The sequence below is a fragment of the Balearica regulorum genome, chromosome 16, assembly GCF_011004875.1.
Source record: "Balearica regulorum gibbericeps isolate bBalReg1 chromosome 16, bBalReg1.pri, whole genome shotgun sequence".
NCBI classification, from domain to species: Eukaryota; Metazoa; Chordata; class Aves; order Gruiformes; family Gruidae; genus Balearica; species Balearica regulorum.
In genome coordinates this window covers 9,440,938-9,457,148 of record NC_046199.1, presented here as the reverse complement: position 1 = coordinate 9,457,148, position 16,211 = coordinate 9,440,938, and the positions used below count along the sequence as shown (strand labels likewise).

Genomic DNA, 16,211 nt, shown 5'->3' with positions numbered 1-16,211 from the left:
GTGTCAGAACCGCTCTCGCAAGGAGCGAGTCGGCTCCTGCCGACGGCGGTTTCGTGCATTTGAGGAGCCGCTGCTGCCCTGAGTCACTGCCACACCTGGCTGCAGCAACAGGCGTCGGAGTCAGCCCGTGGCGCGGCCATAACACGCAGCTGTGCCTCTGCAGTTTAAATAACTAGTGGGTTTGTGTTGGTTTTGGGGTTTTTTTTCCCCCTGTTTTAACAGCATAGAGTAATAGAGAAACCCAACTCAGAGCGTCGTGGGCTTGGGCTTTTTATGTAGCGCTGATAGCATTTGGGGAAATTATCTCCTGTGTACTAAATATCTGAGTCATCCCTGGGAGAGAGCTACATCCACATTTAAATGTTACCACAGCTTATAAGGAAAGCAGTCATTTAAATTATTAGGAAGAAGCTCACACTGCCAACTGTTCCTCTTCTCTCTCCGGGCTTTGGAAACTTCAGTGAAAACCAGAAGGGGTTTTATCCTCTTAAGTTATTTCAACCTTTTCAACTAATTAAAGTTATGATTAATCTGCGGTTGGCCTGTGGGTGCGCGGCAGAGGGAGCAGAGCAGGGGAGGCTGGAGGGGAGAGCTGGGATCAGCACCGCACGGTGCTCGTGTAGGTTTTTCCAGCAAAGCCCGTTTCCTGGAAGCCGAGCAGGACTCACGTGCTGGGGTGTTTGAACACTGTTATAAAGGTCAATATTTACCAGAAAGATCCCCCGTTGTCACATTATCTGTGAGCCCATGTGAGGAGAAACTTTGCTGTGCAGAAATTCCAAACAACTCAGCACGAGGGGACCGGGGTTGGGGGGACACTCCGCGCTAGGGCAGCAGGGGGACCTGGGGCCAGGTCTGGCGCTGCCGATAAACCAAACGGCACCGGTGCCCAAACGTCGCCTGCCTGGGAGACTCCCAAAGGGATGCTCCAACCTGCCTCTGCTGGGTGGTAAGACACCAACACCCAGATGCACACCGAGCCACCGCCAGGTCAAAACCACCTCGGCAGAGCAAGATAACAACACGCGAGTGCTCGTGAGATGTCTCGGAAGAACAAGTCACGCTGACAGTGCCGAGCTCGGGAGCTGCCGGATGGCGCAGGGCATCACCCGCCCTCCCCAGACCCTCGGTCCTGGTCGTGCTGGCCGATGGCTGAGGGAGCCTGGCAGCGCAGAGCTCATCTGGCACAGGCTGGGCTGGCCCCAGATACTCAGCCATCCTCTCCTGCTCTGGTGAGCTGGGGTCTGCGTACCCCCCACTGCACTCTGGCACGGCACTCGGGTGACAGACACCCATCGTCTCCCCTCCCCAGGGCGGCTCAGACACGGTCGGCCCACGCTCAATGCTGGGAGAACCACGGGGGCTCAGCAAAGCATCACTTCTCAGGAGGAAGGGAAGGAGCCGGGCTGCTCTCCTCACCCTTGTACCACCTACGCGTGGGGGTGTTTGACCCCTTGGAGTCACAGCGGTGGGATCTAAGCTCTTGCTAACCTCTGGGTGGGAGCAAGCCTACAAAAGCATCCACCGCATTTGCTCTAGCTGAAGGGACAAGGGATCTGTGCAGACTGATGTCCAGATGTGACAAAGCACTCACAGTGTTAAATGAAACCCCCAACCCCCCAAAAAAACCCCAAACCCAAACACCCCTCCCCTGCACTGGCATTTGGCAGGAGAGATGTTTCCTGGTCTCTTCTCCAGGCCAGGGCGAGCCCAGCTGGGAGGGCACGTGCGAGGGATGACTGCCCAGGCTGTGTTTATCAGACGGCATCGCTCAGCATGTTGACGTGGGGAGATGAGCGCAGGACTGAGCACGGCTGAACTGCAGCCGCTCTGCTTTAACCTCTGCCAGTGCCCGGACTCGCACGGAGCCCCGAGCCACGTCACAGGCACCAGAGAGCAGGCACAGCTCAGCCGGGAGCCCCGGGATCGGAGCTGGCTGCCTTCTGGCTCGCTGTGCAGCTGATGGAGACCTCCAGCCCACACTACAGACTTTGCCTTGGTGGTGAGAAGGGCAACAAGCTCCAAGGAGACATGAGGTGTCCCAAGAGCTCAGCCACAGTGCCCCATGGATACTTCCATCTCAGGACCGAGGTCTTCTATCACAAAAAATATGCAGAAAAGGCAATTCTCTGGAAAAAATCACCCAACCTAACCAGCATCCAGCATAACAATTACCAGCTTCTTGCCAATAATATTCTCATTATCCTTCCTTCCCCTCCCCAACTCTCGTGGTAAATACATATTTGAAGAAGCCAGGGTGGTGTGGACAAAGAACGGGAGGCAGTTCCCTCACTAACAACCCTCCATTCCTGTTCTCCTTTAGACCAAGGCCACCAAACGCTGAGTCAGGACTAACTGCAATGCAGCAGGACAGGAATCCCTCGAGGAGCCGCAGCCAACACCGGAGGCTCCAGCCCCTCCAGCCTTCAACCCGGCAGCACTGGGTGTCCTGCCCTCCCCTCGGGGAAAAGCACTACGCTGGAGCAATACTTTGGTTCTCACTATACTCTGACGGAGACCCTCCTCGTCTCCTGCCCTAGCTGCTCTTGGACCGTGCCATCAGCACTTGGCTGCTGCCAAGGGACTCGGAATCAAGGCACGCTTGGGGACCAAACTGCAGCCCACTGGAATGAAGCAGCTCAGTAGGGCAGAGATTAGACGTGGTGAGAACTGAGCATTGGGAAGGGGAGTTGCAGTCCCCTGTGCAGCCTCCTCGGTAGGATTCCAAGGCCAGGCTTGACAAAGCTGCGAGGGGATTGCCAGGATCAGTCCTGGCTCAGTGCAGAGATGCGACCTAAGGGTCCTCTCCGCTGCTTTTCAGCCATTTGCTTCTCTTTGTCCCTGGCTGAACTGACCCAGGGCAATGTCGGGATCAGTGAACTGCTTCATCCCCAGAGCCCAAAACTGGGGTGAGCCGGTTGCCAGTCTGGGATGCCCAGCTGCACGTCTGCAGTGCCAGGCAGATGGGAGCAGACATCCAGGGGCTCCAGAGCTCCAGGGCCATGAGGAGCCATGAAAAGGCAAGTGCTTCCCCCAGGATCAACCCCATTGATCCAGCCTGCCATGGATGAATAATGTGTCATTGTAGCAGGAAGAGCCTGCGACATGTCTGCGGGCAGCACAGGGAGGCTAAAATCCCCTCTGTTATGTCAGCCTTCCTCGCACGGGGGAAGTGCGGGGGCACTTCCACATAGCACATGTTTCGGAGTGCTTTTAACAGCTCCTAGCTGGGGGAAAATATTCCTCTTTTGAACCACAAACTATTCCTGGCAACTACTCAGCTAAAAAAAAGAGCTATAAAAAACCAAACCCATTCAAGGCAGAAGATGTAGGCTCTGTGTCATCATTACTACAGGCTGGGAAATGCCTGAGAGGGTCACCCTTGTTGACTTCCCTAAGTGACAGCTGCAAGGCTTAAAAAAAACCTGCCTGCAGTCAGCACAAGCGCCCCAAGGCATGGCTCGTGGCTGACTAAGCACTTCTTCACTCCCCGCAGCGTCTGGTTTGATCTGGGGAGGGACCTGGGGCTCAGGGTGACACAATTAGGTTGACCTGAGAGATGGGAGCTTTGCCCTGGCCACACCGACAGCAAATCCCAAGGCAGACAGGCTCATCCCGCTCACATCCAGCCTCGCCGCGGCTGGTTTCGGTCGGCTGTTGTGTCATGTGGATGGCTGATGTTGTGTGACCGTGGGGTGAAGCACGCGCAAAAAGTGGGCAAGGGTAAGCGGAATCAGAAGATGATGGTCTGGGACTCGCAACACCACCTCTCCTCCAAATGAGACTACGAAAAGACACTGGTGACAGAGAATTGTATAATAAAATAACTTCTTTGGTTTCTTTCTTTAGAAAATATCTCTCACACACAGTATATAAACAGGTAGTTTAGAAATAAATTTAAATCTAGCTGCACCAGGGACTTCAGGGGCATCCTACACTCAACGTGTATCTCAGCAGTAAACTGCTTTCTCAAAACAAAGCATGACAAACAGATGCAAGTGAATCCTCTGTGGGAAATACTGTCCAATAACTAAAAAAACTCCCCAGCAAAACTACACAGTTTAAAACAAAGCCAGACAGTTGTCTAAAAAAGAGGAGCCAAGTTCTTCCCTGATAAAAATGATCCTGGCCACACGTTTCTCTTCTGATAAAATACTGACCTTTGCCAAGTGCTGGAAAAGCAGCAGCCAGCACCTAGGGAGCTCCCAGGAGCTGCACTGGCCACTGCTCACAGCATCGCATCCCGGAGGCAGCGATACACCCACATGCAGAGCAGGACCCACCGCAGCTGCCACAGCACACTTAACTCTGACCCATCGCTCATCTCTAACGTTGCATTTCAAGTTATGTTTGGAAAGATTAATAAATTAATGAAGCCACAGAAGTTAAAACAAAAACAAAAACAAAAACCTCCTGAAAAGTTCAGTTCATTCTCTCAGTACAGGAGGAAGCGCTCGCGGACCTTCTCCTCGATGGAGTGCAGCTTGGCAACTCGCAGCGCGTCCAGCAGCTCCTTGGTGATCTCGTAGTGCCCCTCTTTCAGGTGGGTGAGGAAAGCCCGGAACTTCTCCTGGATGGCCGCCCTGGTCTCCAGCGCCTGCTTCCTAGGCGAGCGCTCCAGGATTTGCTGCAGGCGCTTCAGCTTTCTGATGGGGATGTTCTGGTATGCCACAAAGTCTATCATGGCTTGCTTGCAGTCATCATCTAGAGCCGGTGGGAAAAACATGCCTGGAGGTTAGAGGGAAGGTGACCATGGGACACCGGGAGAGCAAGGCACAGCCCCACTGAGCCTCTCCAAGGGACATCTGCCCCATCCCTGGAAACATTCAAGGTCAGATTGGACAGGGCTCTGAGCAACCTGATCTAGTTGAAGATGTCCTTGCCCATTGCAGGGAGGTTGGACTAGATGGCCTTTAAAGGTCCCTTCCAACCCAGGCTGTGATGCTCTGACATTGTCCTCACCTGGGCACTGCTCTCCAGCCACGGCTCGGACCGGGGGTCCCAGCCCAGCGAGCCCGGCCAGGAAACCGGCCACTCACAACCCATCCTCCAGATTCGGGAGAGAATTTTAGCGTGTGTGGCCACGTACAGCCGCCAACACGAGCTGGGGGCCACCTGCCCAGCTCTGCCCACGCACACCGGTGCCCAGGCAGAGCGCAAGTCCCTGCCCGAGGATGCGGCAGCGTCTGGCTTGCAGCGGGCTCATCCTTTGCTAAGCCAAGGGGGAAGAGGGAGGGCAGCCAGCTCGTGGTGCCGGCAGGTGTGTGGTGGAACAAGCAGGTCAGAGTAAGTATTTTGCAAGTGGAAAAAAAGATGTTGCAAGGAAGAAGGAGGAGGGAAGCACTGAGTATGGCATCGTTAACTGGCCGAGGCCCATCTCTGCCAGGTGACTGCCCTAGAAGGCTGGGTCAAGCCCTCCCTGTATGCTGAATTTCCCAGCAGTGGCCCATCCTAGAAAACAATGTGCAAAATTTTCTGTAATTTTGAAAAAGGTAAATATACCTTCTCCGGGCTCATCCCTGCTGGGGAGTACGGGAAGAGGGAAACTCCAGAAAAAATTAAGTAATCACAGTTAAGTATTCGAACGTTATTTTTCCTGAAAGTTTCTATTTCCCCGTGCAAATTTTTACGTCGCAGGACTGGACAAGCCCCAGGCGCAGCCCACATCAGGGCTTTTGGACAGACCCGGTCCCAGCTGGCTGAAGCGCTGCTGGAGCACGTCCAGCATGAGGACTGAAATCACAAAGAATTTTCAAGAGATGAAAGCCAAACAATTACTCAATCAAGAAGAGTGCCACTGTAAAAGTGGGAATGGTTTTCACTGGTTATAGTGGGGTGGGTCAGGCTCCCTTGCGCAGACTCTGCCTCTCCTGCAAACTCGGGGTTCGTATTGAATTGCTCCTGCAGTTGCTGTTGCAGCAGGGAGGAAGGCAGGTGCCCACGCACCTCCTGAGTGAAATCATGACGAACCAGAGTTAAAAATACCCGTCGGCTGCCATTGCTCACGGGCCTCCTCTCGCTCTATAAATAGCCAAAAGGCCGGTCTGGCCGTGGGTGCCGTTGCCTAACGAGTGACAGCGCACGTGCTGCTGACACTGCTCTCACCTGACCGCCCTCCCTCCCCGGGACCGCGTCCCGCTGATGACAGAGCTTCCCATGTCCTTGCTCCGGCGGGATCAGGCTCCTGGCAAGGAGCTCGTGGTGTGAGTCAGGCTTCGTAGGGAGAAATGCCCTGCGTTGGAAAGGCAAGAGCTCCTCTCGTGCGCTGCTGGGGGGGAACTGCCTCCTTGCTGCATCACCACGGAGGAGAAGCTCTTATTGAAGCTCAAGCTTCATCTTGATGGAAGAAACTAATTTTTTTACAGTGAGAAGAACCAATCACTGGGACAATCATCCCCGGGATGCAGCAGAGTGCCCGTTGCTTTTCAGGACAGGGCTGGATAATTTCATCCAGGTTCTCTTTCCCATGAAAGTTTGGAACAATGAACTTTCAAAGTCCCTTCCAGCCTGGGCTGTTCTATAGCTTGGGCTGTTCTATAGCTAGGACTGATTTTTTAAATCTTTTTAAAATTTTATTTTCTATTTTTGAAGTCCAAGGGTGCAGGCTCACTAGCAGCCAGGTCAGTCACGTTGTATTTGTGCCCTGTGCGTCTTGGCTGGATGCTCAGAGTAGAGCGGGTGGTTCAAAATGAGCTGCTTGCCTCATCTCAACTGACATCAGGCCCTTGAGATGGTTTTCAGTCTCTTTCTCATCCCATAACTTGTTGGGGTGCACGTTACAAAGCACCCCGGAGCCAGCCCTTTGCCCTTACTGTGCCCAACGCTGTGTTTGCACTGTCACAGTGACACACTTGACACCGTGGCTCTACTTTTTCACCTAACAGTTCAAAATCCACCCTACATTGAGCCCCGATGAACTTTGGACTCTGCTCCATTCAACCTGCACAAGACAAGGTTACAGCTGCAACAAAAGCTTCCTGGAAAACAGGCTGAAAGCCCGTGAGAAGTGAGTGCAGGAGGCACGCCAGCAGCTGAGCTGGGTGGCTCAGCCCTTCAAACCACATCCATTTACGTGACCACCAGCCTTCAGTTATCACTGCAATCTATCAGTTACAGTCAAACCGCTGCCAAAACTGTCCTCATATCCTGGCATTCCCAGTTATCCCAGTCCCTGCTAAGAACCGGCAGGATTTCACTGCCAGCTATCTGTTCTCGCTGAGCAAGGAGCCTGCACAGGCTCTGGCTGAGCTGCGGCCGTTGCTTAAGCCCTGCACCCTGCCCTTGCCCTACGTGACCGACCCTGGAGAAGAAGGAAAGCAGGCTGCCTATATTTTATCCATAATTACTATAAATTATGGATCACTCCATACTTCTACAAGTTATTTCACCTCAGTTTGCATCTAAGTAGATAAACGTTGCCAGAAAGTTTGCTCTTGCCCTGGCAGCATCGTGGTCCCGGCATCACCCCCCCGCCCACGGCTCACCTGGTCCCTGCGTGCTGTTGCTTCTCCCCATTCTGCAGGAGGTGCAGAGGGTGTCGTGGTACTGGTTGCCCTGCACGTTGGTCACCTTCCCCTGCTGCTCACAGTCCTGGTGCGGCTGGCACGGCTTGGTGCTGGAGTTGGAGGAAGAGAAGAAGCCGCGGGGGCAGGCGCGGCACTGGGTGTTCTCGAAGGGGGTACCTGCGCACGGGGAGGCAAGGGGACCGTCAGCACGGGGTGACACACTGGCAAGGGAGCAGGGGCAGGAGCTGGGGACGATGCTGGCAGAGCAAAGAGTGCCAGACACCATTCGAGCATGAGGGTGATGGTTTGGAAATGATTGTTGCCTGCAGCTCCCCTGGGAAACGTGTCCTCTTGTAGGGCAAACGGCAACGCTTTCTCCAGTCGTCTCCCAAGCCAAAGCATTTGGCACAGGCTGATAAACTGTCATGAGCCTCCAGACACAAGAGATCACTTGTGGATTTGGCAGTGTTAGGTTAACAGTTGGACTTGATGATCTTAAAGGTCTTTCCCAACCTAAATGATTCTATGATCTCATCTGCTATGAAAAAGGCCACCTCCTGGGCAGGAGACACCAGCTCGGACTATGGGTAAGCCGAGCGCCACACCAGCCTTTTGATTCGCAGCAGAGTCAGGCGGCTTTTGGCCAAGTGAAAGTAAAAGTCACTGAGAAGGTGAAAGTTCTTCTCGCTTCTGCAGCACTGCAGTTTCCCACCCAGGCTCCGGGCCAGACCCGCCGCTGTTTGACAGGGACGGTGCCACGCAAGGGAGATTGCACCAGGGTGTCTTGTACGTTCTCTGGGAGAAAAAGGAACAGCCCAGATGGCAGCAAATTTCATGCTTGTTTTCATCTCCTCATCACATATCTGGTTAAGAACAAGGTTTCTACCTTGTCACAACTCACTTTAGGCCATTGCTTTGGCTTTACCAGGAGATGTCCCGGCCAGCTCAGCTGATGACCCCAACACTTGAGGCTGTATTTGCAAATGGGAAATCCAAAGCCCACGTCCCCAGAGGAACCGTTGCACACAGACCAAAGCACCCGTCCAACCTGACAGCCAGCGAGGTCTGCCCACAGCCCCGCAGGCACCGCTCCGCGGTCACGGGGTCCACATCGTCCCCATCCACACACAAGCGCTCGCAGCTCCGGGGCTCTGCCCACCCACGCTGGATGCTCCGTCCTTGCTGCGGGGTTCAGATGTCTGGGTGGGGTGCCATCATTCCCCACATGAGAAGCCATTTGTAAATAAAGAATAATAATAAAAATTTTGCTTCTCAAATGCCCCAGCTTGCTGGCATGGCTCCTCAGTCCTACAGAAAACCCTCCAGCCAAATTTAATGTTTAATTTCAAAGGGATTCCCCACATTGTTTGGAGATCTAATTCACCATCGCTGCATTACTGCATTTTGTAACAATCACGTCCTATAGAAAAATTAAACCCCAAACTTCAACCATAAGCATCAGCTGAAGACAACAGGTATTTTTCCTCTGGGAGCCTGGAGCTCTTCTGTGCCACACATGGAAGGACTTCAAAAGCCTCCACACTCCAAAGCATGAAGCAAGATAATTCTGGTTTTGCTGATGCTGCCCATGCTGTGTGACGATACCCAGGTAGGGTTTCCAGACAGAGCCCCGTCCTCCGTGATTCAGGGGTGAGAGAGAGGGAAACCTGTCATAGGCAGCTTGCCTTTTTAGAAAGTATGCTTGCCTACAAATGGGGCAACCAAGGGACCAGGCAAATTTGTGCTGGGGAAACAATGGAAAAATAACCCCCCCTAAAATCTCTTGTGACTTACATCTTGTCAGGGGACAGAGTCTTGGACTTGTGAATCTCCCCCAGACGTGAATCAAAACCAGGCTGATTTTATTCTTTCGGAACCTGTCCTTGTATCTATTTCATGTTTTAAATACAGTCTCTCCAAATTGCTCAGTAAAAAACACAAACCCCAGCCTCAGAGCTACACACATCTACGAGCCCTACCCTTGCATCATTAGCAGCCCTTTTCAGTCCAGATAATTATCATTCCCTGCTCCCTGGCTACCTGCCTGCAAGGAGAAGGGAGCTGACAGAGGAGCAGGAGCCGCTCGGACCTTTCCACCTGCCAAGAGCCCTGGTAGGGCGAGCTGCTGCTCCAGGGATGGGTGAATCACGGCCCGACTCTGCCTGTTGCGGCAGGTGAAGCAGGTAAGCGGGATTACTGCATGCCATCTAAGTGTGGTGCTGGGGGATTTCAAAGGTTTTCAAAGTGAAAGCAGAGGGAAAACCCAAACAAAGCACTCCTTGGAAAAGAAGCCAGGAGCAGTTTCACATGCCAGCAAGGACAGCACTGCGCTGGTAAGCAAAAAGGGAGTAAAGTCAGGTTATGGGCACTCATTAGCTGCTTTCTTCTCGGTTTTTAGCTATAGCGGAGATCTTGGGATGTGACAAGAGCCTCGTGAGCACACGCACCGCTGCCGCCGGCACCTAAGGTACTCACCCAGCTTCTCTACGCCATAGCCTGGCAGACACTCGGAGTGCCTGATGCAGAACTCCATCTCCGAGTAGTAGCCCTCCTGGCACTGACAGACACGGTTGTGGGTGGAATTGCACTGCTGCACCTCCACCTGCTTCTCTTCACAGATGACATTACAGTACCGGCACTTCTCCAGGTAGTTCCAGTACTGCGTGTAGTGCAAATCCGGGCAGGGTTCACACACGGTCTGCCTGTCCCTGGTGCAGTGCTGTGCCACGAAGGTCCCCGGTGGGCACTGCTGGCAGGTCAGCTTCTCATTCGTCACAGCATCTTTCCATTGGTAAGTGGGTTGGGCGCTGCAGCCGAGCTCAGCCAGGAAAAGGAGGAGAGGAGCAAACATCCACTGCAGCAAAGAGAGTGCAAAGAGCCCTTAGCTCATCCTCTCGCAGAGGCAGCGGCAACAAACACGGCTGCTGCGTTACAGAATTCGTTACAGTTGTAGATGCAAGAAATGATTCTCCCACCTCACGCTCGCCCCAGCCTTAAAGAAACGGTGGTACCGGGGAGCAGCCGCTGCCCCCTCCGTTCCTCCCCATCGCCCTCCGTAACAAAGCGTGCCTCCCAAACCCCTTTTGTGGTGTCTTCGCCACCCCATTTCTCTCTTTCAGTACTAAAAGCAGCTCCAGCACATTCGCCTCCTCTTTGCACCCCAGTGGGTTCCCCACCACTTGGGTAAGACCTTTGCAGATCAAGGAGCAGAAGGGAAGTTTTCCAAACTAGCAAATACAAGCGTGCTCCATAGGAACTCCCAACTTTTTTGGAAATCCAGATACTCAGTATAGGACAAGAGAATCCCAGAGTCCCGTTTATCCTCCCTTTCCTTTTGAAAGCAGGTGAGCCCAGCCTTAAGAGCGGATGGTATGTTACCTTGGATGGATGCCTTATATTCAGCATGTAGCAGAACAGCATAGCACCGAGGGCTTCCGAGTGCCGCGAGCAGAATCCCGGAGAGACAGAGAGTGTTCCTCAGAGGCTGGCGCTGGCTCTGCGGACAGCAGCTGTGTTGGAGCTCCTCTCTGTAGCAGCAATGCTGATCCAGCCGTCTGGCTTTAAAGCAGAAAGAGACAGATAAGGACTGTTATGAAAGGCTGAGTTTTCTCGTCTGCTTTTCAAGCAGTCCTTCCTCCGGGAGAGATGCCAGCTCTCCCCAGCCCAGGGACAGAAGCAGAGTCTTACAGCGTGGCGGCAAACCGGCTCGCCGGTGGAAGGCTGTGGCCGTTCTCCTGACGCACTCATCGCCCCGGCATGCGTAAGCGGTCGGGGGAGGAAAGTCAGCCCCGGCCCGAGAGCCAGGCGGGGACCCAGGGGCAGCGGCTGCGGCCAAGAAGGGAGCAGAAGCGGGCGAGGTGCCGGGGCAGCGAGCGAGGTGCCGGGGCAGCAGCCGGGGCCTCTCTCCCTGCCTCCCTCCCCATCCCATCCCATCCCATCCCATCCCATCCCATCCCCGGGAGCAGCTGCCCTCCCTCCCCATCCCCGGGAGCGGCTCCCCACCCCGCACCCCCGGCCCTTACCGCGCCGATCCACGCCGCTCCCCTCGGCGGGCAGCACCTTTATAGCCCCGGCCCACGGGAAAGACCCCTCTTGCGCAAGCGGCCGGCAGCATCCCGGCCCGCCCGGCCCCCTCACCCCCTCCCGGGCTCCCGGCGCGGCGGGCACCGGCTCCGCTTTCCCGTCCCCGCCTGCAGCCCGCTGCTGTCCGAACGCCGCTTTCGTTCCCGTTTCTGCTTTGGAAATGGGGCTCTCAGGGCAATAACTTGTATTTACCTGCGCGGAGCAAGGAGGCAGGTGGGATTCGCACAGCCGCCAGTTTTACAGTGGTATGGTGAGCTTTTTTTGTTGTTGTTGTTGGTTTTTTTGGCTGGGGAAAGGTAGGGAAATTCCCCTGCGAACGCTCTGTTCCCTAGCTGTAAATGCTAACTAACTTCCCAGTAGCAGCACTTGTCTCTCGCTGGTGGGGGGCACAGTTTGCCCCCCAAACACAGCCCTGATGTTCCATCTCTTGCCGTGGCTGCAAGCAATGCAAGCAGGGCTGCCGGGCTGCTCCGGCTGAGAACACGAGCAAAGCCCCTGCTCTGCCTGGGGGCCCTGGTGTGAGACCCCCTCTCACACACCATGAAGGCACTAACCCCCCTAAAACAGCCCAATTTTTTGGTGGTTAGACAATGCATTCTTGAAGCTGGCTCAGAGCTTCAATTTTCTGCTTTCAGGAGCACCGTGGGTGACACACTAACTCTGCCAGAAACATCGTGAACAGGCATTTGTGAATAGTCAACACCAAATCACACACTCAAATGGCAAATGCAAAGTCTCTGGAAACATGAAGGAGCCATAGTGAAGAGGTGAGAGGATGAGGAGGTTTTTCTCCTCAGGACCCAGCAGCCAGATCATTTTGCACGTCATTAGAGAATTAACATTCGAGGATTTGCCTTCTGCAACACCAGAATGAGCCTCACACCTCCAGCTCTCTGCCACTGGATCTGCTCTCCTGTCCTGGACAGTGAATCTCTTGGGATTTATTCTTAACACTGGTAAAGATCAAACCTACAAGAGCTAAATGCGCAATTTACAAAGAAAGAAAATCAAACCCAGTTTTCTGCTACCCGGTAGAAGTAAACACCAATGTCAGAAGTAAACACCGATGTCAGAAGGAAACCAAAGCTCCTTCCAGTAAGGACAGTTTCCACCCATCATGGTTAAAGAAGAAACTCTGGCTCTAGCTGGAAACAGAGGGGCTCAATGTTTCGGTCCGAGAGCGCTGTTGAATAAGCGGAGGGCAGGGGCTGGGCCACGTTTGTTTGCACTCTGCACAGAACAGGTGATGGGCTGATTTTCACAGGCCCCTCTAAAATGGATTTTAGCTTTACTGTGGGTTTATTTCAGTTACTTGTACCTCCCAGAGTAATCCTGATGATTTGCAACACCTTTTGACATAATCCCCGAGCCAAGGACTACTTTATCAGTATGCATCATCTCCATAATTAAATGTATCAGTTAATTTCCCAGTGCTCCCCTGGGACTAAGGCGCATCCTCTGGAGGATATTTTTTTGGGGGTGAAACTCGCTGCTAGTTTGAATGAAGCACGAAGCCCCACACTGCACTTACCTGGGTGGAGAGTTTAAGCGAGACCTCTTATCCGAGGCTCACCCCATCCAAGGACAACTTGGCATTTCAGAGCAGCCTTAGTGCCACAGCAGCATGTTTCCTTTTCTGGTAGGCAGAAAGCTGATCTTGGTGTTCCTACCATGTATTTCACATGGTTCTTCAGCCTATTATCAGCCCTCTTGCTGACACATCCAGACTTTTCCAAGAAGCTGTAACAGAAATCAGGTCATCTAGACTTTTGCAAACTTGTGAGTCGGTTGAAGTGATGAACAGTCATACTTGATGGTTGTAAAAGGATTGCTCAAAAGTAATCTGAATGGCTTAATTTCTTCCCTGCCTCCCTCAGTATTCTGCTGCGATTGAAAGAAAACCACCAAACCACATTAACACCTATTCCTGTGCTGCCCGCTGAGAACACCCGCGTACACCTGCTAACGGATGGAGCAATCTACAAGATGTACGAAGCGAACACAGGTGGCACATCCTAGATGGCACCTTGCGGCAGTGCCCATATCCCAGTCATGATAACTGCCGGGACAGACGCAATGCACCAGGAAACTCTAAGTATCAGCTCCTCACTGTACCGTGGTGTAGCATCATCAATTAATTTTGTTCTGAATTTAACAATGACAAAAAATTGTCAGATTAATATTCTTAGAGTGAAATACCACATCAACGGGACAGGAAGGGCTTCTCCAGACAACCTCTTCTTTCAAGGAAAGGTCATTGCCCTGTCGGATTCTTCTTCAATTAACTTTTTTCTGTTTTCAGTCAACCAATGAGCCTCCCAGAATGTGTTTGTAGGATCACTGCCTGGCCACCGGAGAGCAACAACTCGACTCACTACTGACTGTCTGACCTGCTGAGGTAGCTTAGAAAAGGAATTCAGCATCATATTCTCATGGCTCTGATTTCACTTCCCCACACAGGCATCATTTCACACTTCCGAGAGCTTCAGGGTGTCCAACAGCATTACTTTTCGAAACTACTGTTGCAAAATCAGGTTTCCCACTAAAATTCAGAGAAAAATCTGAAAAGCGAAGACATTCCTTGTTTTCTTGGAGAAGCGGGTACTGACGGAGAAGCTACAATTCATCTCTTCCCCAGTAAAACATTTGCTTTGTTTTTTTTTGGTCTCTTTCCCAAGTCCTTTCAGTTTTATTTTGGAAAAAAACACTGGGAAAAGTTTTTTCAATGACACATCACTAAAATTGAAGACAATATTCCAGGTATAGTCATAGCACTGCAAGGCAGGGGCAAGAAAGAGATTAATATCTGCTTCCTTCATGATCTATAACTTGTGTCATTTGCTTCCCCAAATCAGCAAGGAGTGTCCAGGATAGGCTTTCCTCTCCCTGAGCACTCAGTAGTTTGGATCAGTTCCTCTAACCACTTATAGCTACATAGATTTTTCTAAAACAATTCTTGTTTTCACTTTCTGGTCTTATAAATAATGTACTATGTCTGTCTCCCCTTCTTGTAAATTCAACTAGTTTCGAGATGACAAATGATCGCTATCTGCAGCAAGTCCTGACAGCTGGTTCCTGGAGACCCTCTTCTTCAAGGTTTCGTTGGAAGTAGCTGTATTGCTGGGGCAGGGATGGGAGGAAGCAGCACTCTAAACACATTTAGGAGGACCATACTGAGGTCATGAAAGATTTGGTGACACATATGCCTCAGAACATTTCTTTGGAAGATGGGGAGTGGAAATGTGTGCGCACAGACCTTTGTGAGAAGCGATTCTGGAGCAACCTGCCACAGGGAACACGCTGTCATCACAGGGCTCAGCTACCGGGCTGAGGTTGGAGAGCTGGGAATGGGAAGGGCCAGAGGTCCTGTCTCAGGTCTGATAACATCACTGCTAGGCGTCTGCCGTAAACCAGGGGAGGATGCCCTGGAAGCCTCAGCATAAACACTCTCCTGACAGGTAATGGGGTTGCTATTTGGTGACACCAAGTGATCTACAAGGGTAGAGACCTTGTGAAAGCCTGGTGAAGGACAATACCACAGAAAAGTCTATTTGCTCAGTACTGCTTAGGGTTGCAGCAGCTTGCCTTTTCTTTTTTTTTTTAATTGATGGGCATAATTTTTCAGCAAACCTCTCCAAGATAGGTCAGGAATGACAGAATCATTAAGTTCTACTCATTATTAAAACTCAAACTAAGCACTGAGCAAATAAGCCACAGATAAGGACAACCTCCTGCAGGCTGGCTGCCGTCCCACCACCAGTATCCATTAGCGTACATCTGTCCTGGCCAAGTGACGCTGACAGCAGGGACGGAACCAAACTTCCAGCCCCACTGCAGTGCGATCCCCGCTGCACCAGGAAGCGCCAACAAAACCAGACCAACTCCAAATCAATTCCATCTGCACACGGCAGAGCCACTGACGGAGACACTGAAGGGTTTCAGAGGTTGTCAGGGTGGGCTTGGCTAGCAAAGGCACACAACATTAAACCTCTCCAGCAAGATGATCCAACAGCTGAAGAGCAGAAAGCGTGAACCTCTTGAAGGCACCGAGATATTAACATAGTTCCTCTGCCCCACCTCACTAACAATGGAGCATTCCCAGGTAGGATCAGTCTCTAGAACTAAAGCAATTCCAGTGGCAAGGAAAAAGCACAGCTAGAAAACTATTCTAGTTGAGGGGAAAAAAACCCCACACGTAATCATTTTTGTCACGGCCTCACATATCACACATACCTTTTCAGTGTTCCATTTAGTCGTGCTGGATCTTACAGCATTTCTGCAGTCTATAGCAAATCATTTCCAACAGGCAAACCTAAACCAAGCCATAATTTCCACTCCCTCTCCAAAGATGTTCAAAGCTCATGTCCCGTGCTGTGGTTTCCCTCCAGTGGCATAAGCAGTAAGCTGCAGTTCTCCCCAGGGAGAGGTGTTCACGGAGTGGACAAGGCACTGAACTATCTTATCACTAAATAACATTTTACCGTTCACTGCTCCCAGCCTTCGTTCAGCCCTTAGATTTCCCATTCCACCACTTGCCCAGGCAAGAACGCACCAAGAATTCAAAACAAACATTTAAAAGAAGTCACAAGGACCTGCTCAGAGCCTTGCCCCGCATGGAGAATT

At 52.2% G+C, this 16,211-nt stretch overlaps 1 protein-coding gene and 1 long non-coding RNA gene across 2 annotated transcripts; one reads left to right on the top strand and one right to left on the bottom strand.

The window, feature by feature from the left end:
* Positions 1-3,801: 3,801 nt before the first annotated feature.
* On the bottom strand, positions 3,802-11,175 carry TNFRSF6B (TNF receptor superfamily member 6b). Its single transcript, XM_075768478.1, has 4 exons — positions 10,884-11,175; positions 9,981-10,359; positions 7,484-7,682; positions 3,802-4,706 (listed from the first exon to the last, which is right to left on the bottom strand). Exons 1-4 carry the CDS (start codon positions 10,923-10,925, stop codon positions 4,436-4,438), a joined length of 891 nt encoding a protein of 296 aa, XP_075624593.1. The 5' UTR covers positions 10,926-11,175; the 3' UTR covers positions 3,802-4,435.
* A 62-nt stretch (positions 11,176-11,237) lies between these two features.
* On the top strand, positions 11,238-14,247 carry LOC142604105 (uncharacterized). The gene is made up of 2 exons (XR_012838019.1): positions 11,238-11,362; positions 12,224-14,247. It is a non-coding gene; the product is annotated as an uncharacterized LOC142604105 (long non-coding RNA).
* The last annotated feature ends 1,964 nt before the right edge of the window (positions 14,248-16,211 follow it).

Bases quoted from the DNA above. Each gene is read 5' to 3' on its own strand.
- TNFRSF6B (XM_075768478.1), bottom strand. From the start codon at position 10,925: ATGCTGTTCTGCTACATGCTGAATATAAGGCATCCATCCAAG. The intron at 7,683-9,980 runs GTGAGTACCTTA...CCCCGTGCGCAG, and splicing joins CTATGGCGTAGAGAAGCTGG to GTACCCCCTTCGAGAACACC. The intron at 4,707-7,483 runs TGAGCCGTGGGC...CCCACCGGCTCT, and splicing joins AACAGCACGCAGGGACCAGG to AGATGATGACTGCAAGCAAG.